The 22,980-nt window shown below is 44.4% G+C and overlaps 1 protein-coding gene across 3 annotated transcripts in view; it reads left to right on the top strand.

The window, feature by feature from the left end:
• The window catches only part of LPCAT1 (lysophosphatidylcholine acyltransferase 1), a 143,727-nt gene that overhangs the window by 83,321 nt on the left and 37,426 nt on the right, over positions 1–22,980 (top strand). For all 3 annotated transcript variants that reach the window (XM_075585940.1, XM_075585939.1, XM_075585941.1), the window contains one exon: positions 10,884–10,944. In XM_075585940.1, coding sequence (XP_075442055.1) covers positions 10,884–10,944 — 61 coding nt within the window. The remainder of the gene's footprint in view (positions 1–10,883; positions 10,945–22,980) is intronic.

The following is a 22,980-nucleotide window of genomic DNA, read 5'->3' as shown; positions in this document are numbered from 1 at the left end:
TACACACCTCTTTCCCACTTCTCCACAACTCGATAAAAAAGCACCCCGCAAAAAAATCTTTATTTCCTGATCACCCTGGCAGTGGGCACCATTGGGTTAATCCCTTCTCACTCTAGGTAGGACAGGAAGTAGACTTTTGCAGGTAGGCCATATAAGGCCCCTCCCTCTACCTGCACCTTAGTCTTTTTCCTGTCCTCACAGCTAGGAGTAGGATTTTTTATTTTCTAACAGGGCTCACCTACTGCACCTTGTGCAGATAGCCAGGGTCTCAGCCTCTCTGCCCTGAAGCTCCGCGATGCGCCCTACGGGTGGCAAGTCGGAGACCCCTTAGAGTCGGGGGAGACCCTGTTGGGGGGGGGGGGGGGGAACAGCTGCAGCCGCGGGCGGGGAAGCTTAGGTGCAAAGCCCAGGACCGATCGAAGGCGCACAGTAGCTGCAGCTGGGAGCCGTGGAGGCCCAGACTCACCGCATAAGCGTATGGTACGCTGCGGTAAAGTACCCAGCAGCCCGCTACAGGCGGAGGGGGCAGCAGCCATAGCTGCGAGCAGAGGAGGCTCAATTGACCGCACTAGCGTATGGAACGCAGCGGTGAACTACCCCAGTAATTCTGCTGCGAACCGAAGGAGGTTCATATTGACCGCATGTGTATCTGAGATACTGCGGTAAAAGGGTACAGTGCAGGCGGCCGCTCGGGCGCGTGCGCGTCACGGCAAGCCGGCAAATGCGTGCACAGACACACGAGCACTTGATGACGTCAGAGAAGCGACGACCACACGGTGTATGTGTGAGTGAAAGCTGCAGCGTGGAACGCTCAGCAGGGAGAAGCCAAGTGCTGGATATGGATTCAAAAATGGAAACACCCAAACTTCAGTTCCCAAGACTAGGTGAGTCCTTAGTTTTAGTTCTGCATGGGAAAGTGAGATGGTATATATACATTAGGGTGTATGTTTAGTATTTATTTTGTTTTTATAAATTAGTTCGGTGGTTACCCTCCCAGAAGCAGGATCTTCAAAGGGACGGGGGAATCCCTGCAACATAAATGAAAGGTTGCTAAGAAAACTAAATGGTGTTCAGCTTGTGAGAAACCAGCCCTAATAGGGAAGTAATTATGTGAAGATTGTCTTAAGACACCTGCAGGTGATACCAATGAACAAATGAGCATTTTCTTTATTGATGAAGGAGGCTGTTAAACAGAGAGTTGATGCGGCAGTACAGCAAGCTGTTAACCGTGCGCAGGAAAGATCTAGATCCCAGACCAGTCTGGATAAGGGGAAAGTTTTTCATCATATGGGTCTGAAATTGATTGTTTTCATGTGTCAGAGAGTGAAATGGATTCATCAGATCAAGATATTCAGGAAGGAATCTGAATTTGATGTAGAAAGGGTGGATCCACTCATCAAAGCCATGATACAGGTTTTGGAACTGGAAGACATTGAGGAGTTAACCCACAAAAAAGATAAAATTTTTGGGGCGAGACAAAAAGTGTCCTGGCTGCTTCAAGAGTTTCTGTACTGGCCTGCTTTGACAGGCTAAGCAGGCTGCTGCTGCTGCTACTGCTACTATTGCTGCTACTGCTGCTGCTACTGCTGCTACTGCTGCTACTGCTGCTACTACTGCTACTACTGCTGCTGCTTTAAAAAGGTAGAGTCTTTACTATCCATCAAGTAGTTAAGGACCTCATTCAGGTGGAGTTGGCGCAACCAGACGCCAGAGTATTTACGCCTAAAAGGTTTGGGAAGATGTATCCATTCCCACAAGAGGAGGTAAAATTTTGGGATGTCAGCCCAAAGGTGGATACTGCTATTTCCAGAATAGTAGAGAAGACCACAATTCCAATAAGGAACTTGCGTCATTGGAGGACGCTATGGATAGGAAGATGGATACGTATGGAAGAAAACATACGTTACCGCAGGAACATCCTCATACCTGCCATAGTTGCCAACATTGAAGAAGCAATACACAAAGGTGTGGAAAGAAGTGCTATTATTAAGCACTGTCCGAAGTAAAATGAGCAGCAAAATCTATGGTGCTGGCGGTATCAGCAAGAAGGGCTTTATGGCTCAGACAGTGGATGGCTGACACAGCATCAAAGAACAATTGGTGTGGATTACCATTGAAGGTGAGTTCCTCTTCGGTAACAAACTGGATGCAATAATAACAAAAGCATCAGGAGGTAAGAGCATTTTTTACCTCAAGAAAAGCAGAAGATTCGGTTTCCAACAGGCTAATAGAAACCAATATAAGGAAGCAAAGGCATATAGACCTGGCAGGTCATCTCAAAGACAAACAACATGGAGGGACGGCCAGGACCGTTTTTTTTGTGACAGTTGCCAGTAGGAGGGCGACTGAAGCAGTTTTTCTGCAACATGGGCCCAAACGATACAGGGCAATTGGATATTACAGACCATTCGTCAGGGGTACAGTATAGAATTCAGAGAGATGCCAAGAAGAAATATGTTCTTAATAACATGGATACAGTCCAAGGAGAAAAGAAGGCAGAATAATTCGGCTTTAAAGAAATTATTACAAGCAGAAGTAATAAAGAAGGTACCTCAGGAAGAGGAGGTGAAATTTCCAGAATTTTTCTAGTACGGAAACCTACAAGGGAGTACAGAGCAATTCTAGACCTAAGAAGTGTGAACCTGATTATTCAAGAGCTACAACCAGGAGACTGGATGGTGGCAATAAGACATAAGAAGATGCTTATCTACAGGTGCCCATAGCAAAGGGACACAAAAGATGCCTAAGGTTTACAGTAAATCAAGATCATTATCAGTACACAGCACTGCCATTTGGTCTGGCGACTTCCCCAAGGACGTTTATAAAGGTTCTAGCCCCTCTAGTGGCAGAAATGAGAAGAGGGGTAGAAATATACCCATACCTGGACGACATCCGGGTAAAATCAGGGAGTCTGGAGAAACTCCAACAAGACCAGAAGATGGTATAACCTTCCTGGAACACCACGGTTGGTTAATAAACAGAAACAAGAGCCATCTCATGCCACTCAGCTGTTAAGATTTCTGGGGGTAGAATTTGATACAGCAAAAGGAGAAGTGAGACTACCAGACGCAAAGAGGCAAGACATAGCCATGCAACAAAGAAGCTCAGGAAAGCTACCAGGACTTCAGCAGAAGAATGCATGAAGCTCATAGGGAAATTCGCTTCAACATTAAGCGTCAGAAAATGGGCAGCAATACATATGACACCAAGAATCTTGTTACACCCACACACAAAACAAGAATTAAAGTGGAGGGAAGATACCCGAAACCTGAAAAAAAGACAAACACTACACCCAGTGCACTGGGTAAGAATTACAACAGATGCGAGCAACACAGGTCGGGGTGCCCAGATGGGAGAAACATTGGTGCAAGGAACCTGGACAAACCAGGAAAAGCATCTTCCATCAAATCTGCTGGAATTAAAAGCAGTACAAGGGCCTTAGAAACTTTCTAAGACCATATAAGAGGTGGCTGTATAAAAATAGAATCAAACAACAGGTCAGTTGTCAAGTATATAGCCGAACAAAGAGGAACCAGGAGCAGAAAGCTGATGAACCTCACAGCAGAAATCCTCTTTTGGGCAGAGTGCCACTTGTAGGAAATTACAGCCATACATATCCCAGGACTAGAAAATGTCACAGCAGACTTTCTAAGTCGGAGCATCATACACCCAGGAGAAGGGGCATTATAGCCACAGGTGTTTCAACAACTGGTAGAGCGATGGGGTCAGCCAGACATAGATCTCATGGCGACACACCAAAACCGCAAGGTAAGGAGCTACTGTGCCAGACCGTTTCATCCAAGCGCACAGGGTACAGATGCTCTCAGTTTCAAATGGCACTTCAAGTTGGTATACCTGTTCCCTCCAATTCCCTTAATTCCGGAAACAATCAGGAAAACAGGGAAGACCAAGCAGAGGTGATATTCATAGCACCCTACTGGCCAAGAAGGCTTTGGTTCACACACTTGGTAAATATGGCAGTAGAAACACCATGGCACATACCAGATCGCAAAGGGTTGATGCGACAGGGGTCAATATGTCATCCGAATGCCAAACAATGGGCTTGACGGCATGGCAATTGAGCAGGAAACATTGAGACTGAAAGGTTGTTCAGACAAAACAATCCAAACCCTTTTACAAGCAAAGGGAAAGTTCCACATCGAAAGTATACCATAGATTCTGGCTTTGCTTTCGCGATTGGGGTGAAAAGGGAAAACAGAAGTCCTTTCACCTAGAATTGTATCAATTGTGGAGTTCCTGCAAAAAGGATTTGAGAAAGGTCTCAGTCTTAGCTCATTGAAAGTACAGGTGTCTGCACTATCAGCCTTGTTGGAAAGAAATCTGGCAATGGAAAGATTGATCATCAGATTCTTTCAGGCAGTTAAAGGTTAAGGCCTCAAATCAAGAACAGGGTACCTACAGGGGACTGGTCCCTAGTATTGGATGTACTAACAGCAGCTCCGTTTGAACCTATACAGGAGATAGGCTTGAAATGGTTATCATGGGAAATGGCGTTTTGATAGCAATCACCTCAGCAAGGAGAGTGGGAGAACTACAGGCTACAGGCCAAGGAACCATTCCTAGTCATACATCAAGACAAGGCAGTTCTCAGTCCAGTACATCAATTCCTGCCAAAAGTTGTATCACAGTTCCACATGAATCAAGAAATTGTGATTCCGACATTCTGTCCAGAACCAAAGAATAAGAAAGAAGAAAGACTACACAAGTTAGAGGTGGTAAGATGTCTAAAAGTGTACCTGGAAGGATGCGAGATATCAGAAAGTCAGACAGACTGTTCATCAATTCCAGAGGGACCGAAGAAAGGTCAAGAAGCTTCAAAGACAACAATTTCCCAGTGGATAGTGTCTTGTATTAAAAGGCTTATGAAAGCAAAGGACAAGATAAACCTTTGAACATTAAAGCTCATTCTACAAGGGCCATGTCTACTTCATGGGCATTTAAAGCCCAGGATACACCAGGACAGATTTGCATAGCGGCAGTCTGGTCCTCATTCAATACATTCTTGAAATACTACAGACTAGACGTACAATCATCAGCTGACGCAAGCTTTGGGCATAGAGTGTTAGGAACTGTAGTAAAATAAAGTGTAAAGTGTATTAATAAAGGTCAAACTGATAAGGCATTAAACTGGTGTTGTCTATTCTGATGTATCCCTCCCTAAAATTTGCACTGCTTGGGTATGTCCCAATGGTGCCCACTGCCAGGGTGATCAGGAAAGGAGAAAATTTAAACAACTTACCGTAATTTTCTTTTCCTGGAACCATGGCAGTGGGCACATAGTTACCCTCCCTATATATGTCTAATGCCTTTCAGTTATATATTTCAGCTATGGAAGAATCGTAAGACTAAGGTGCAGGTAGAGGGAGGGGCCTTTTATGGCCTACCTGCAAATATACTATTTCATGTCCTACCTAGAGTGAGAAGGGATTAACCCAATGGTGCCCACTGCCATGGTTCCAGGAAAAGAAAATTACGGTAAGTTGTTTAAATTTTCTCCTTTCTCTCTCACTTTCTCTCTCATTCTCTCTCTCATCCTAATCCTGGACCCAGCCATATACACACCTGGTGTCGTCCATGCCTCCCTGCCACCTCTTTCCCTGCTAATGGTGTTAACCCATCTAATTTAATACTGACCAACCTTAAAACCCACCTCTCAAAAGAAGCATTCCAATAGGCGAGACTCATGGCTACTGTCCCACACCCACAGTCGCTACCTACACTAACAACTATTGTGGCCAGGCACTGCCATCTACTGCACTTAGTCTCCCAACATACCACTTAGATTGTAAGCTCTCCAGGGCAGGGATTTCCTTTCCTATTGTCTGACTTTGTTGCGCTTATTGTATTATATTTACCTGTTTACAAAGATAATACAAAGTGTGAAGTACGTTGTCAATGCTATATAAATAAAGATAAACATACATGCATACCTCCCACTCTGTGATACACTGAGCGGCTTCTCTCATCCACGAAACAATGGGGGGGGGGGGGAGATTTTAATGGCAGTGGAGACGGCAAGGCGAGGAGGAGACAGATGAGAGAAGTAGGAGAGGAGGGAGTGTAGTATGCACAGAGAGGAGCAGACCGTAAGTCAGGGAGTGAAAAGAGAGGGGACGAGAGAGTGCAAAGAGGAGCAGGGAATGATGGAGGAGGGAAGAGAGACAGCAAAGAGAGGAGAGAAGACTAAGAGGGACAGCTGAGAGCAGTGTGCACATGGGGGAGAAGAGACAGCAAGGTGAGGAGGAAATGGAGAGACCGCAAGGAGAGGAGCTGGATGAGTAGGAGAGGAGGGCGTGAAGTGTGCACTGAGGAGAAGACACAGTAAGGCAGGGAGTGCAAAGCGAGGGGAGAAGAGAAGGCAAGGTGAGTAGGAGGAGGAAACTGAAATGGCAAGGAGGAGATGACTGAGTAGGCAAGACGGGAGTGTAGTGAGCACAGAGAGGAGCAGACACAGTAAGGCAGGGAGTGTAAAGAGAGGGGAAGAGAGAATGCAAGGAGTAGCAGGGCATGAAGGAGAGACAGCGAGTATGGGAGAAGGAGATGGAGGGATAAGGGAATGAAGAGCAGTATGCACATGGGGCAGAAAGGAGTGTAAAGAGAGGGGGGCAGAGACGGCAAGGTGACTAGGAGGAGGAGACGGCTGAGTAGGAGAGGAGGCAGCTGAGTAGGAGAGGAGGCAGTGCAGTGTGCAGAGAGGAGCAGACACAGTAAGGCAGGGAGTGCAAAGAGAGGGGAGGAGCAGGGCATGATGGAGGAGAGAGTAAGGTGGGGAAGAGGGGACAAGGGAGAGCATTACCAGGCGGGGTGGAAAACAGAGTAATGTTTAATCTTTAAGATCTGCTACCTCGGCATATGTTATGCCGGTTACAGCGATTATTCATTATTTTCACCTATTTACTATTACTACGCTTTTGTATTAAGTTTTTTTTTTTTTTTTTTTAACCATTTTGTTGTTTTAGTTTGTAACAGATGGAGCAGACGTAAACGTCCCCCTTGAATGCACAAAATACTGTGTTAACATGTTTTGGTTATCGCCTTAAGTTAACCCTTGTTTTCATTAGCATTACTGTCCAATAACATCTGCTACATCTGTAGTTCTAACTAGAATTCTGAGTTGTATGTTATTTTTCATTCTATCTGTTTACCATGAGAGCCATATTTTGATTTATTTTTGAAGTGAAACTTCTTTAGTGGCACCTAGTCCTGATGGGACAAAACTGGAGAGATGGAAGACGAAATGTGAAACGTAAGTGACGTCACGTAATGGACGCCGCTCCCCTCACACGTCCCCTGTCACACCGCCGGCGCCGCTCCTAATGGCCGCCGCACCCCCACCACACGGCTGCTGACATATGCGGCGGCAATAGCCAGCTGCCATGCCGTGCATGCGCAGTTGTGATGGCGCCGCTGACGGACGCCACACATGCGCACAAGCGGCTGGCCGCGGCGCCGTTCCCCCCCCACGCTCCTAACGCCCATTGCCAGTGGCGCCGTTCCGCCCTCCACTGATGCGGGCGTTCGCGGGCCTCCTGCGCCCGCAGGAAGCGGTGGCACACGGCGCAAACCCGGGCGCAACCCGCGTGGCACGGGCTCGGCGCCGGGGGCAGGCTCCTGCTGCTGGAAGAAAGGGTGACCCGGGCGGGCCGGGCAGCGGACGGGTAACCTCAACTCTCAACTCTCGTCCGCGGTCACTCATGCCCGTGCCGGGTGCATGTCCCCACCTGGGGGGGGGGGGGAGGTGGTGCGCAATGTTACACCCCGCCCCTGGCTGCAGCAGGACACACACAGACTGGCCGACACACATACACACACTGACTGGCACAGATACACACACTGACTGGCACACATACACACTGGCACAGATACACACACTGACTGGCACAGATACACACACTGACTGGCACACATACACACACTGACTGGCACACATACACACACTGACTGGCACACATACACACACTGACTGGCACACATACACACACTGACTGGCACACATACACACACTGACTGGCACACATACACACACTGACTGGCACACATACACACACTGACTGACACACATACACACACTGACTGGCACACATACACACACTGACTGGCACACATACACACACTGACTGGCACACATACACACACTGACTGGCACACATACACACACTGACTGGCACACATACACACACTGACTGGCACACATACACACACTGACTGGCACACATACACACACTGACTGGCACACATACACACACTGACTGGCACACACACATACACACACTGACTGGCACTCACACTTTCACACACTGACTGGCACACACACATACACACACTGACTGGCACACACACATACACACACTGACTGACACACACACATACACACTGACTGACTGACACACACACATACACACACTGACTGACACACACACACACACACACACACACACACACACACACACTGACTGACACACATACACTGACACACATACACACGAGGAATTCACACTTAGCTAATACAGGGGATGTGTGCCGAGCACGCGCATTATAAGGGCTGGGACCCGCTGCGCCTGGCGGCGCGGGCGGCCGCGTGAGCGTTCCCCACCAGCAGGGGAATCCTTCTGAGCAGCTCCCAGTCCCAACTCGCTGCACGGCTCACTACGCGCTGTGACGCGGCAGCCGCCAGGGGATGCAAGAAAATTGTGATCCCGAGCGGTGGTGCGCTGATGAGCCTATCAGCGGTGGGAGCGGGAGCTGTCAGACAGCTTCCTACACAAGGTAGTGTGTGTGTGTGTGTGTGTCTTACCTTGCAGCAGCTCCCTCATGCAACCCGGGAGACCGAGCCCGAGCCCGTGGAGGGAGGAAGGGGAGTAGCGAGTCCCTCCACTCAAACCACTCCCGCTCCCGGCTCCCGGCTCCCTACAGACCGCATATCGCGGTCTGTGCCTGTCAGCGCGCCGCCTGTCTGCAGTGCGGGCGCGCTGACTGAGGGAGCGGGGCCTTAGCCTAAGTCAAATTTATTTGCGTTTTGTCAATGAAATTGTATTTTGATTTTTAATTAAAACATCACCAATACAAATACAATTTCTGTGACAAATGTCAAAGAAGTTTCACTTACTATGCGCGTGCTCAGCACACACAGCTTTTTTTTTCTATAAGGAAGGATCACTTTAACAAGAAACGGTATTTTTTCACAGACCGGTTAACATTTGTAATACTTTAATGTTTAATGAGAATAACTTCTGTTTTTGAATCACCAAACCGAGTTATTTCTTTAATAATTTGAATGCTTAAGCTCTTAAATGCTGCCTGACATACACTATAGTTCTTACCAAAAAGCCACACAGTTGTGCAATACAATGTAACAATTACATCATTGCAGAAGGGGAAGGGAGAGGGCTCTTGGAAAACATCCCCCAAATATTAAAGCTGCAGTTCAAGCTCCCGGTTTTTTCTTTCTTTTTTAGGTTTTTTTTTTTACTTCAATAGTTTCCTGTGGGCAATCTCTACTTACCTAAAGAACTGCATAGCTGCCGGTCAATTCGTTCTCCGTCTATTGATCGTCAAAGTTTGGCGACATCTTTAAATATGGGGAATGTAAATGGTTGCTATAGCAACAAGCATGCTTTTAAAAATAGAATACAAGAAAATTGGTCTTTCAAAGTTGTTTTTTTTTTTATTTTAAACAGAAAATGCTAAAAGTATTTTTTCTTACTACAGAACTGATTTTATTAAAAAAAAACACACGTGCAGGATATTGCCTGAACTGCAGCTTTAAAAGATGCCTCCTTTTATAACTAAAAGGGGGAAACCTTTACCTAGATTTATTGTGTTAGGGAGTTCCTTTGTGAAATCCCAGAATTTCCTGCTGGTTTTGTCTGTGGTTTATAAATCTCTATAGCTGCAACTGTGGTGAGTGGAGCTAATATAAAGAAGGTTTCTCGAGTCCTGCGCAGTTTGGAGAGCATTATCCTGACCTAGAATTGAAAGGAGGAGCCCCCTATTTGAATCACGCCTACAATCTCTTTGGGGAATGGGGATGGAGACTTTGTAAAGGTCCTGCAAAGTTGTTGTTTTTTTTTATTTATTTTTTTAACTTCATAGATTAGTCAATAGCACTAGTTGTACAAAATTGTACATAGATTGTAAGCTCTTTGGAGCAGGGACTGCTTTTTCCATCGTTTTATGTCTGAAGAGCTTATTCCCATTACTATGTGTTTGTCAGGTGTATTGTAAAGCACTATGTACCTGGATGATGCTATATAAATAGAGTTCTACATACAAATATTATCATATGCATTGATAATATACATTACATTTTCATGCTGTGCTGATTTGAGGCATATGTTTTATTTTTACATCTGGATGTGTCTCACTGTTTCCTGTGCTTCTTTCTGCTGACACACTTCTTTACAAATATTGTACTTACAATTTCTGGTAGCTTTAAGGGTAAGGAACACAGGGATTTATATAGAATAGAAGTGTGACTTTGAATATCAATATAATCTCATATCATTCATTCAACTTCGTTCAATTTGTAGGATTTCAATGCAATTTTCTAGCATTTGAACTGAATTTTCTGTAAAATGTGAGAAAATAACACTAAACCGGGATCTGGTATAAACTTAAAGCATGTATGATATATCTAGGTTTATATTACAAATACTGACGTTATTGTGGTTAAACATTGCCAGCACCAAAAATCCAGAATTTCTTCAGCACTCTGGGTCATATCTGTTCCTATATATTAGAAAGTTAGAAATTCAACGTGAGATCTTCTAGCCTTTTTTTCCCCCCTCTAGCCATGACCAGATCTCCCATACGAGACTGGAGTACATTTTGTATTTATTTATTTTTATTCTGTTTCTTTCAAGGTAATGATTTTCCCAGAGGGAACCTGTACCAACAGATCCTGTCTCATTACCTTCAAACCTGGTAGGAACTGATCTTCTGAAAAATATGAACTTTGTACTAGTGAATGTATGTATGATGCCAAATTCTTGACCTTCTTGGCCTAATACAGTACAATTCCGATAGTCCGGCACCAGTGGGACTTGAGTGGTGCCGGATTGTTGGATATTCCGGACTGTAGGGTGGCATTCCTAGCAATACCCCAAGACACTTTAAGACCATTTAACTTCACGTTTGTACATGTTGTACAGTAGTACTGTCTTTATAAGTACAGTAACTGAAGTAACCTACATAATAAACTTTCATTTTGTAAATAAACTACTGCAGTACAGTACTAATAAAGTAATACCTTCAAATACAGTATTTTACTCACCAATATTTTAGAGATTACTTCAGAAATGATGCAGCGCAGTAGATTATTGCACAGTATTTCACTTACTAAACTTGAAGTGTAGTAAATTAATACTCTTGACGTTTAGTGAACTTCACTAAGTGTATTTTCTTAAACACTAAAAACTTGCTGTAGCTGCACTACTGATCATCCGATCAATCCATTATGCTGTAGCTTCATTTGCCACAGGGATGTGTTTCAGGGTTATGTTTAATGTCTACTTCAGCATCCGAAGAAGAAGCCATTGGCATACCCTGAATCTCGGCATCAGAAACAGTAATTAAATCATGAGTATCTGAAGTCGAAGGAGAGTAGTTGTTACAGGAATTGAAGAGGTCTTCTGTGATGCCCTCTTAAACATGTCTCTGAGATCTGACAGGAAATGTGGAGAGGCGGTACACTGCTAGCCGGTAAGTGAACGCAGGAACGAAACGTGTCTGGTGTGCCTACGAGAGGTGTACATCCACCTTTGTTTATTAAATTGCATTTTTCATTGACTGCACTTGATTTTGATTGTATCACTTACCGGCTACCAGTGCACCGCCTCTCCACATTTCCTGTCTTCTAGTCTACTTCGGCTGGAGTACACTTCCCTGCGATCAGATCTACGGCTGCTCCACACCAGCGGGCTTCATCGTTGAGTACTTGCCCAATGCCTTGGTTCAGAGATAGTGTGTGACATCAGGGTAGTGGTGGTTGCAGGTGAGTCGGGTTGGTAGTTGCCGGGACCCTTGCCCTCCAGTGACTGCTCTGGTGGCTCCGTTTCCCTGCTCCCGCTATATTCACCCCCCTCCCTCCTGTAATGCAGGTCCACACGGCTAAATTAGGCGGCGTTCATGCTGCCGAAGACCGCGCGGAAGCGAGCACATTGCCTTAAGGCAATGATCGCGCCCATAGACTGCGTGTACGACAGCAGGAGGGGGTGCACGAAGTATCAGTATAAACTGATTCCTCGGCGTAACGTCACAGACAAGCCCTTAGACACGCCTCCCCACGTCGCTTCTACCTTAACCAGACAACGCTCCCGCTAAAGGTGGGCGACTCTACGCACGCCACAGCGCGGTCTTCGGCAGCATGGACGCAGCCTTAGTCTCTGACTATTATTCCAGAAAGCAGCTTGACAGTGATTGTTTCTTTATGGTTATTATTGACTGATTTTCTGACATTGCCTACAGCTATTGAGCACTAGTTACGGAGTTTACCCCCATCTATCACGGTCTCTGAGATCTGTCTGCTTAGTGGATGCTCCTTTTTTCTGATAGAAACTGTTCTGTATATAATATAACGGTTCATTACTTTTGTGGCATTGTAGTGACTATCACACTCGGCAAATTCAAGAAACTTTTGAATAAAGTCTGTAGCCTGATGGCAGATGTATTTGCATTTAGTCTTTTCTTACTCCTTTTCTTCCATTTCCCGAGGCATCTCAGAATTAATGACACTGTGAATTATTTGTTCATCACTTAAAACTTCTACTACTGGGATGTCGTTATCTGTGTTTACCCTCTCCTCCAATTCTTCTGTAAGTTTGCTGACCAGATGCTCAATAGGAACATCTTCAGTAATTTGGAAAATGTTATTGAAAGGGTGTTCAAAAACATTAAATCCCTCAACCTCTTCTGAAGAATAATCTCCAAAATAATACTTGGCCATAATTTTCACCAGGTTCTTCAGAGTTACACTTTTTGCATCTTTCCATGCTAAAGCTGCAGTATAAATAGCATCTTTAATATTGAATGAAGACTGAAACTTGTACACTACAATCAGAGTTAGAATAGTAGGGGGCCCCTGCTGCAGCCACACTAATAGAAGGAATGATGAACGGTGCTTAGGGTGTACATACAGTAGTGAAGGAATAGAGAGAGAACCCTGTATAGCACTCAGGTTCACGCTCTAATGGTAGATGAGTGGTTTAAAACATAAACTTTATTATTAGCATATATTAAAATAGTGGATGTTGGAACAACGTGCTGGAGGTGGGTTGATCCTGAATAATAGTAGCCGTGTTGGCTCCGGATCAGATAATATCTTATATACCAGATATAACTATATTGGAACACTGGTAACAAAAAGGCACATAGATCCTGATGTGGACCTTTGTGATGGGTGTGGGTTCCTGGGTGTGCTAATAAAGGTACTGAAGTAACATATCACACACTGGCATAGTCTGCGTACTTCCTTTATTAAGGTGGTAAGTATGATATGTGTATATATGCTGGTAGACGCTGGGAACGAGTATAGTATAATTCTCAGCAGTCGTGAGTGCAGTCAGCTAATTAACCACTCTATATATATATGGGTGTCTCCGGCCAAGTGTCAAACTGACCTAAGGTGACCTTCTATTGTATATACTGTAGGGTAGGTGCCCTGCACTACCTCTAGGGCTGTATATAGACTGTAAGCAGGTAGAGGTTATAGACACTTGTGTAAGGGAGACACTATGGCTGGATAGTAATCATAATCCCATAGCAGAGGGTGAGCTGAGGGTAAGCACCAATAGTGACCCTTAAAGTGCTGCTGTCTAGAATATCCCTGACAGCAGCGCAGCTATGGTGTTGCTGGGGATCACTGTATCAGTACTTCAAGGATATTAGCACTCTCCAAAAAGAACACCACACAGAGGAGACTTGCAATGACCGTCGGGGCACTGCTAGTCTGTATATCCTGCACGAGCAGGCTGCCGCATGAACTCGCGGTTAGAGTTTCATAATGCGGATGCAGTCACAAGCCAGCGCGTGCACGTGGGAGAAGGGAGCCGACGCGCGCGTTTCGCGAGGGGCTTTCTCAAGGCGAATGGTAAGTATAGTTATAGTTATACTTACCATTCGCCTTGAGAAAGCCCCTCGCGAAACGCGCGCGTCGGCTCCCTTCTCCCACGTGCACGCGCAGGCTTGTGACTGCATCCGCATTATGAAACTCTAACCGCGAGTTCATGCGGCAGCCTGCTCGTGCAGGATATACAGACTAGCAGTGCCCCGACGGTCATTGCAAGTCTCCTCTGTGTGGTGTTCTTTTTGGAGAGTGCTAATATCCTTGAAGTACTGATACAGTGATCCCCAGCAACACCATAGCTGCGCTGCTGTCAGGGATATTCTAGACAGCAGCACTTTAAGGGTCACTATTGGTGCTTACCCTCAGCTCACCCTCTGCTATGGGATTATGATTACTATCCAGCCATAGTGTCTCCCTTACACAAGTGTCTATAACCTCTACCTGCTTACAGTCTATATACAGCCCTAGAGGTAGTGCAGGGCACCTACCCTACAGTATATACAATAGAAGGTCTCCTTAGGTCAGTTTGACACTTGGCCGGAGACACCCATATATATAGAGTGGTTAATTAGCTGACTGTACTCACGACTGCTGAGAATTATACTATACTCGTTCCCAGCGTCTACCAGCATATATACACATATCATACTTACCACCTTAATAAAGGAAGTACGCAGACTATGCCAGTGTGTGATATGTTACTTCAGTACCTTTATTAGCACACCCAGGAACCCACACCCATCACAAAGGTCCACATCAGGATCTATGTGCCTTTTTGTTACCAGTGTTCCAATATAGTTATATCTGGTATATAAGATATTATCTGATCCGGAGCCAACACGGCTACTATTATTCAGGATCAACCCACCTCCAGCACGTTGTTCCAGCATCCACTATTTTAATATATGCTAATAATAAAGTTTATGTTTTAAACCACTCATCTACCATCAGAGCGTGAACCTGAGTGCTATACAGGGTTCTCTCTCTATTCCTTCACACTACAATCAGAGTTAAATAATTTGCACACAAAAAAAATCCCCTGTAGTCAGTCTTGAACTTTTGACCCATTGGCTGCATCAATGATGTGACGTTTGCTGACAAATATGTGACAACGATATTCCCACAAATAAATTCTTAAGCCGAAGGATGAGCCCTACAATTATCCAATAAAAGAATAGCCTTGGTATCATCAGGCAAGCCCTGTTTTCTAAAGTTCTCTTTCACTGCGGGACACAATGTGTAAAAAAAAGTCTATGAAGAGCTCTGCATTCATCCAAGCATTTGCATGGACATCATGGATAAAGGTCAAATGTGTGATACCGTTGAAAGCCCTATGCTTCTTGTATTTACCAATAACAAAAAGTTTCAATTTATGTGAACCAGAAGCATTACCACAAACAAGAACCGGAAGCCTGTCCTTATTCATCTTGAAACCACGAGCAGTTTTTTCTGCTCCACCAACTCAAGTGCTGTTGGGCAAACAACGCCATAAGAGCCCAGTTTCATCAGCATTGTATCTTTGGCAATGCGATTAATTTATGCTCCTCAACTAAAATATCAAACCTCGTTGTACTTTTCTGCGCCTCGCCATCGGCAGATCTTTTGCTTTCTGCTAACATCACGCTTACGGATGCCATGACATTCCTTAAAATTATGTAGCCACCCTTCAGTAAATGTACACTGGTCAGTTATCTGCATTTCACGCTGAAACTCCACTTTTTCAATTCGCATAGGCCCGGTTATTAGCTTTCCTTCAGACCATTTAGCCCCAAACCACTTATACAAAACAGTATCTAATGGAGACAACTTGGGCTTTTTCAATATTTGTGGCATATCCACACCTCTAGTGGAATCTCATTCAGCAATATATAATCACAATTGGAACTTCTGTTTCTTAATATCATAGATTGGATCATCTGCAATGTTGAACTCATTTATAATAACAATTCGATTCTCGCCTTTTTCAAACCATTTTATAATGTCCAATTTCTGATCTATTGTAAAGGTTACATGCTTTCTTTTTGCACCTCCTGATACCTCTGCTCACGTTAGAAGCCATTATATATGATAGACGAGTTCAACAGAATACAGCACCGCAAGATTACGTTCAACAGAAAATAATGGACCAGAATGCAAAGCAGCAAAAGACTCGACCGGGTGCTGAGTGAGTCCGGCATCTGATGGCTATCAGTTCAGAACTGTAAGATAGCGGACTATCGGAATTGTACTGTACTTTCTTTCTGTGACACAAACATTAATTTAGCCAAGCTTTTTAGTTGCATATGTTGTTATTGTGCAATAAAGATGTATTTTGGAACCTATTTTGTTCTCTTAAGTGTTGCTGATATTTGCAGTACATTATAACACTATTTACTCAATCTATGGATTGGATGAATAGTCCAGTGAGCTCTTGTTTGCACATACGGTATGCATTTCCTTTGATATCCCTTTGTGGCTTCTTGCCTTGTCCTTTATAGTAAGTCTCTCTCTCCAGCCAATGAAAGCTGATAGGAGGGTAGACTGGATAATACTCCATCTGTCAACCTGTATGAGTCTCCGTTTTTTATGCTCCCCGGGGAATGATTTCTGGCAAAGATTGCAGTAGACCTCTAAGATAGTCCATGTCAGACTCTTTTTGTGCAAAACAGCCATAGATTCCCTGCATTATTAACTCTTGCATGCGTCAACAAATATTGTAACTGCAATTCTCTTCCAGGTTTTCTGATTTTCACAGCTGTTCCATAAAATGTTACTTGGATTGCCCCCAAAAATTAGTGGAATCTGGGTGTATATCTATTTATTGCCAATCTATGCAGTGCATGGAGTATGACTTCCATCCTTTCAACCAGTATATTCTCTTTAAAAAGTGGAATCCCTTGTTTTTTCGTTTGATTTTTTTTTTTTAACCAATCATTTAAAGCAGACTAGCCCCAAACTAAGAGAATCGTTAACCTGAGTGTTTTCATGCAAGGTAATACGTTTGTGTTTAATATATTAAGAACTAATTAAATATCAATAAAATAATAAAGCTAAGTCATTTCAAGTAATGGACCTTGTGGTGTTCCTTTTTGTGCTGCCATGTTCAATGCATCACTCTGCTGTCCGACTGTCACTTTCTGAGATCTCATTTATGACTCTCCCTGCTGAGGGGCCATTTATTAATCGCAGGAGGGGGTGTTTCAATACAGTGTCATTTTGAGTTTATTACAGAGTTTCTTTAGCCGCGATGAATCACGGATGTTTCAAGTATCTGTCCTGCTAGATAGTTTAGTTACTGTAACGTGTGCTCACCGCAGACAAGGCGGGACCGCGAGGCTGAAGTGGGGATGTCGGTAGCCACCGTACAGCCACGTCCGGAGTGCAGAGTGATAGTCGTGTAGTTGGTTAGGAGAAGTCAGATTGGTCGAGGTACTTACCGTTGTCTAGGATTGGAGATATCGGATTGTCCTTGTGCGGTGCCGGAGTCCAGGGGTATAGAATGTAGAATTGTCGTGTCCGTAGCAGTGGCCCAGGGGTCAGAAGGCAGGAGTCTGGGTGCAAGCTGAGGTGAAAAATACATGACTTAAACAAGACAAAGGCAGGGCCGCTTGAAGTAAGCACAAGTCACTAGAACAGAGTTTATGCTCAGCCAGTTTGCAAGAGGACTGGCTGAGCCTATGAGGAACAAGCAGCCAATGGAGAAATAGCAGGAGGCTGTGAGCAATAAGTAATCACAGGTATACTGTGTATTGATAGACAGGGTCGGAGTGAGTAGCAGCTGTGGAATAGTTGAGTGAATTAACCCTTTGCTTGCTTGTGTCCGCACGGAGTCTGTGCGTAGCTAGCGTGCGCCGTACGTTGCCCATGTCGTCACGCGAATGGAGCCTGGAGACGGTCACTTCGATGTTTCCCTTCCTAGCAGCGAGGTGCCTGCGTGCAGGTTGCGGGTGACGCGTCGTGGGGGCGGGGCCTAAGCCCGATCCTGACTGTTACCTTATCTTCCTATCCTCTATGAAGTGTTAAAACATATGTGAAGTTACATGGTCTGTGTTACCTTGAACTTCCTGTATCATACATGGCCACATATGACAGCTTTCTGTTCGATGTTTTTAGAATGTTTAGAACTTAATATACTTAAAATGTATTATTTTTCGGCACAGGAATGTTTTAGAAGAAAGTCATATCTGGATTTCTCTAGTTATTGCATACAAAATATTGTAAATGTGCAGAAATTATTACCCCTATTACCAGTTGTGAAAACCCTAAATACGTTTTATGAGTTTTATTGCATAACCCTGTAATATTGCACTTTGTGAGTTCATAAAACTGCTTCGTATTTTGCAGTTTTTCCGTGATCATGCGGTCAGTGCTATAAAGCAAAGCTTCGGCGCACAAAAAAGTTACAATAGTTTTATTATTCTGGCATTCCCCTAGCTCTGTCTTTCACGGCCTCTAAAATAATTAAATAATGAAGCCCCAGAGGGCTGCATGAAGTTATTAATGAATCCATTGCTTAATCTGAAAGATTGTTGTTTGATGCAATCTGGAATTCATTGTGTAACTACAGTATTGTTGATATGTCAAAAGATCAGAGCAATTACAGTACATTACTAAACATATATTTTTTTAATGCATTATTTGATCAAGACTTTCCATACTTCCTACCATGATTATTTACTTCTCTATTTATGATTTACTGTAGCACTTAGAAGATATCTGCAATGGCAATTTTTTTCTTCTATCCTATCTAATACAAGCAGGTATTCCTGCAATACCACAACATGAAAGCATAAGAAATACTATGGAGAACATGCAAACAAAAGACAGGGATGCCCAATGCTGCATCCAATTGACAAAACATAAAGTAATAAATATAAAGTTTAAGTACTTCAATAATAATCATATTTACTTGGTTATTTAGTTAAACCCTTTGGCCAAAGCGTCATAAGCCTGCATACCAACGTCGAGGTATAACCAAATTACTGCAGGTCCTAACACTAAACTGTGAACCCTTCCCTTTACCTCTGTATGAGGGGAAGCAACCACAGTGAGTCCTATCCATTCAGCAAAATGCTAGAACCTCCCAAGTTAAAAAGGTGGGGAGGGGTGAGCTCTGGGAGGAGTGGCCACTTACCTCCAACCAACTGTTGCCACTCAGGAACTAAATTAACACACACATTCCCAGCACGCTCTTAACTCCAACACCCACCACATTATATGGAGAACATACATATGTTTCTGCAAAGGTGATATTTTTTTTTCTTCAGAATAAAGGATCATGAATTATAACGTTTAAGACCATTGTCACTAGCTTCTGTAGCCATTATCGCTTATTATAAGCTAAAGCAGTAAAATTCAGTTCATTATTGAAAACCCTGCTCTCTGATTGGTTAAAATTCCGGGCATTATCCAATCAGTAATGGCCGGAATTTATCAGCTTGCAAAGTGCAGTTTTCAATGTGTTTATTTCCAGCCAATTAGCTTTCAGAACAGCTGAGACAGGGCAGGGGATTGGTTTGCATGAAGTAAAAGCTCTGAGACAGGGCAGGGAATTGGTCAGGACGTATCAGCCCTGTGTTGACTCCTCCCCCTGCCGAGCTGACAGATTTTCGGAGCAGATTCGGTTGATTTGGGGGGGGGGGGGGGGGTGGGAAGGGGGGGGGAGTCTGCAAAGAAGTAAGTGACTGTCTGCAGTTTCTTTGTGGCTGCAGTTTGTGTGTTTGTGTGTGTGTGTTTGTGTGTGCTGTTGTGTTGTATATCTGTGTAGAAGTGCTGTGTGTGTCAGTGTCAGCAGCAGTGTTTATGGGTGTAGCATGTGTGTGTAGCAGCAGTTTGTGTGTGTCTGTAGAGGTGCTGTGTTGTGTGTAGAGGTGGGGGGGGGGAGAGTGCAAAGTTTAGTAAGTGGCTGCATTTTTGATTGTGTGTGTGTTGTGCTGTTATTGTATGTGTAGCAGCAGTTTGTGTGTGTATAGAGCTCCAGTGTGTGTGTGTGTGTGTGTGTGTGTGTGTGTGTCAGTAGCAGTGTTTATGGGTGTGGCATGTGTGTGTAGAGGTGCTGTGTTGTGTGTGTAGAGGTGCTGTGTTGTGTGCGTAGAGGTGCTGTGTGTGTGTGTGTACACAGAGGGACGGCAGTGTATGGATATAGATAGCTGTAGTGTAAGCGTATATAGAGGTGGTTTCATGTATTTACCATTTTATTTTAATAAAAAATCTATTTAACTATACAAAAGTGTCTATTCTTTATGAAAAAAAGTCTACATTTAGCCTATAATAGTAATAATCACCTCAGAACAGGGCATTACTGGCCAATATTGCCCTGTTCCAGCATTATTGGCCAGTAATGCCCTGTTCTTCGTGGGATTATTACTTAGGCTAAAGCAGTAAAATTCCGGGCATTATTGAAAACCATGCCCTCTGATTGGTTAAAATTCCAGGCATTATCCAATCAGTAATGCCTGGAATTTTAGCTACTTGCAAAGAGTTGATTTCAGTGTGATTATTTCCAGCCAATCAGCTTTCAGAACAGCTGAGACAGGGCAGGGGATTGGTCTAAAAGTAGGAACAGCTCTGAGACAGGGCAGGGGATTGGTTAAGAAGTATCAGCCACGGGTTGACTCCTCCCCCTTGCTCCGTGAACTGAGCAGATTCAGTTGAATTGGTGGGGTGGGGGAGAGAGTCTGCAAAGCAAGTGAGTGTCTGTCTGCAGTTTGTTTCTGGCTGTAGTTTGTGTGTGTGTGTGTGTGTGTGTGTGTGTGTGTGTGTGTGTGTGTGTGTGTGTGTGTGTGTGTGTGTGGCAGCAGTTTGTGTGTAGAGGTGCTGTGTTGTGTGTAGAGGTGTTGTGTGTAGAGGTGCTGAGTTTTAATGTGTGTAGATGTGCTGTGTTGTGTGTGTAGAGGTGCTGTGTTGTGTGTGTAGAGGTGCTGTGTTGTGTGTGTAGAGGTGCTGTTGTGTGTGTTTGTGTAGATCTGGTGTGTGTGTGTGTGTGTGTGTGTGTGTGTGTGTGTGTGTGTGTGTGTGTGTGTGTGTGTGTGTGTGTGTACACACAGAGGGAGTGGCAGTGTGTGGATATAGATATCTGCAGTGTAAGAGTATATAGAGGTGCATTCATGTATTTACCATTTTATTTTAATAAAAAAATCTATATAACTATACAAAAGTGTCTTATTTATGAAAAAAGTCTACATTTAGCCTATAATAGTAATAATCCCCTCAGAACAGGGCATTACTGGCCAATAATGCCCTGTTCTTCTGGGATTATTACTTAACTAATGACCATTCAAGCCAATAGCTGTTAACTAACAAGTAATATTGTCTAGATATAAGTTGTGACGGTAGGGGGAAACCAAGCTCTCAAATAAAGGTTTCAGCCCGCTTGGTTACTCCTGATCCGTGTGTTGAGGTTCAAGAAGAGTCAGCGCTAGAACCCAGGAACTGTTTGTGCATAAACTGTAATGTGCGACAATAAAGAATTTGTGTTTTTGCCTTTCCAGGGATGCCAGCAAGCAGGGATTGCTAGGGTATGAGTTTCAAGGGGGATTTTGCAGAGAAATTGTTGTCAGAATGTGTCTAGGTCGTTGGGGTCCGGATTTGTCGGTTCCCCTAAAAATGTACCCGAGAATCATGCTTGGTTCTCGGATACACACGTAGGCACATTGTCACGACAATATCTCTCCTTGAAAACGCTTGCATGACTCACCGCTAGGGTTCCCTGCTTCAGCACAGCCCAGAAAGGTAAATGGTGCAAAGGGATGCAAAGTGTCCCTGTAACTATGAGGGGTCTCTAGGTTAAGGGGGATGCCCAGTTACTGCCCAGGTAACCCAGAACCTATATAGGAGTTAATGGGTTCTCCAACCATAGATGAGTTTGTGAGGTGACTCTTAGAGTCTAGGAGATAGTGTGTGGGGAATATAGGCTTTGAGGAAATAAAGGTAGAAAAAATTAGGGTGCTCAACCCAGATGAAATCCATCCAACTCGGTGGACTATAAATGAAAACCCTGGAGATACCAGTGGGAGTGGGTGGGTACAACATAGACTTTTGTAAGCAAAATGACAGTTGTCCAACTTAACTATGACAGTCTAAACCCATAAAGAAACCCACTCACGTCATCTCCAGGGGTGTAGAACAGGCGTGCCAGCCATGAAGGAATCCACAGTCCAGGTGAAGGCAAAAGAAAGACGAATGGCGCACAGCCAGGGAGCCAGGTGTAGGATAAAACTGCTATTCTTTATTCGTGCATGCAGGAGGACAGGCAACCCCCTTGGGGAACAAACAGGAACCTCCTACGCGTTTCGGACCTGGGGGTCCTTTATCAAGGAGTAGGTAAGTAATACTCCTTGATAAAGGACCCCCAGGTCCGAAACGCGTAGGAGGTTCCTGTTTGTTCCCCAAGGGGGTTGCCTGTCCTCCTGCATGCACGAATAAAGAATAGCAGTTTTATCCTACACCTGGCTCCCTGGCTGTGCGCCATTCGTCTTTCTTTTGAGGAAATAAAGTGCAGCTTTCTATTCCCCATACCCAGAGACTTGGGACATGTAAAAGTATATTTGTATTAACATTGTGTTTCATGTAAGGTATATACTGTTGTGCATGGTTCTGAAAGTCCCAGCTCATTACCGATGTTCTGACTCTACGCGTTTCGCTGTGCAGATTGACAGCTTCCTTAGGAGTCAATCTGCACAGCGAAACGCGTAGAGTGGGGCTCATCGCGGGATCCGGAGAGGGGAGAGAGAACCCACGGTTGGCGGAGACTAAAGGGCAAATCAGCGCAAACCGGAAGTGACGCCAGACGGTGCTGACGGACGCAGAGGGAATCGGAAGAGTTTGGGACACAGCAGCGGTGAGATCTCGACTTGCTGCATACCATCATAGCCTGCAATACCATGCTCTCCGATCACTGAAAAAGTGTAAGCCTCCAT

Source organism: Ascaphus truei, chromosome 2 (genome assembly GCF_040206685.1).
Source record: "Ascaphus truei isolate aAscTru1 chromosome 2, aAscTru1.hap1, whole genome shotgun sequence".
NCBI classification, from domain to species: domain Eukaryota; kingdom Metazoa; phylum Chordata; class Amphibia; order Anura; family Ascaphidae; genus Ascaphus; species Ascaphus truei.
Note: the sequence above shows the minus strand (reverse complement) of the source record. Positions and strands in the feature narration are given on the sequence as shown.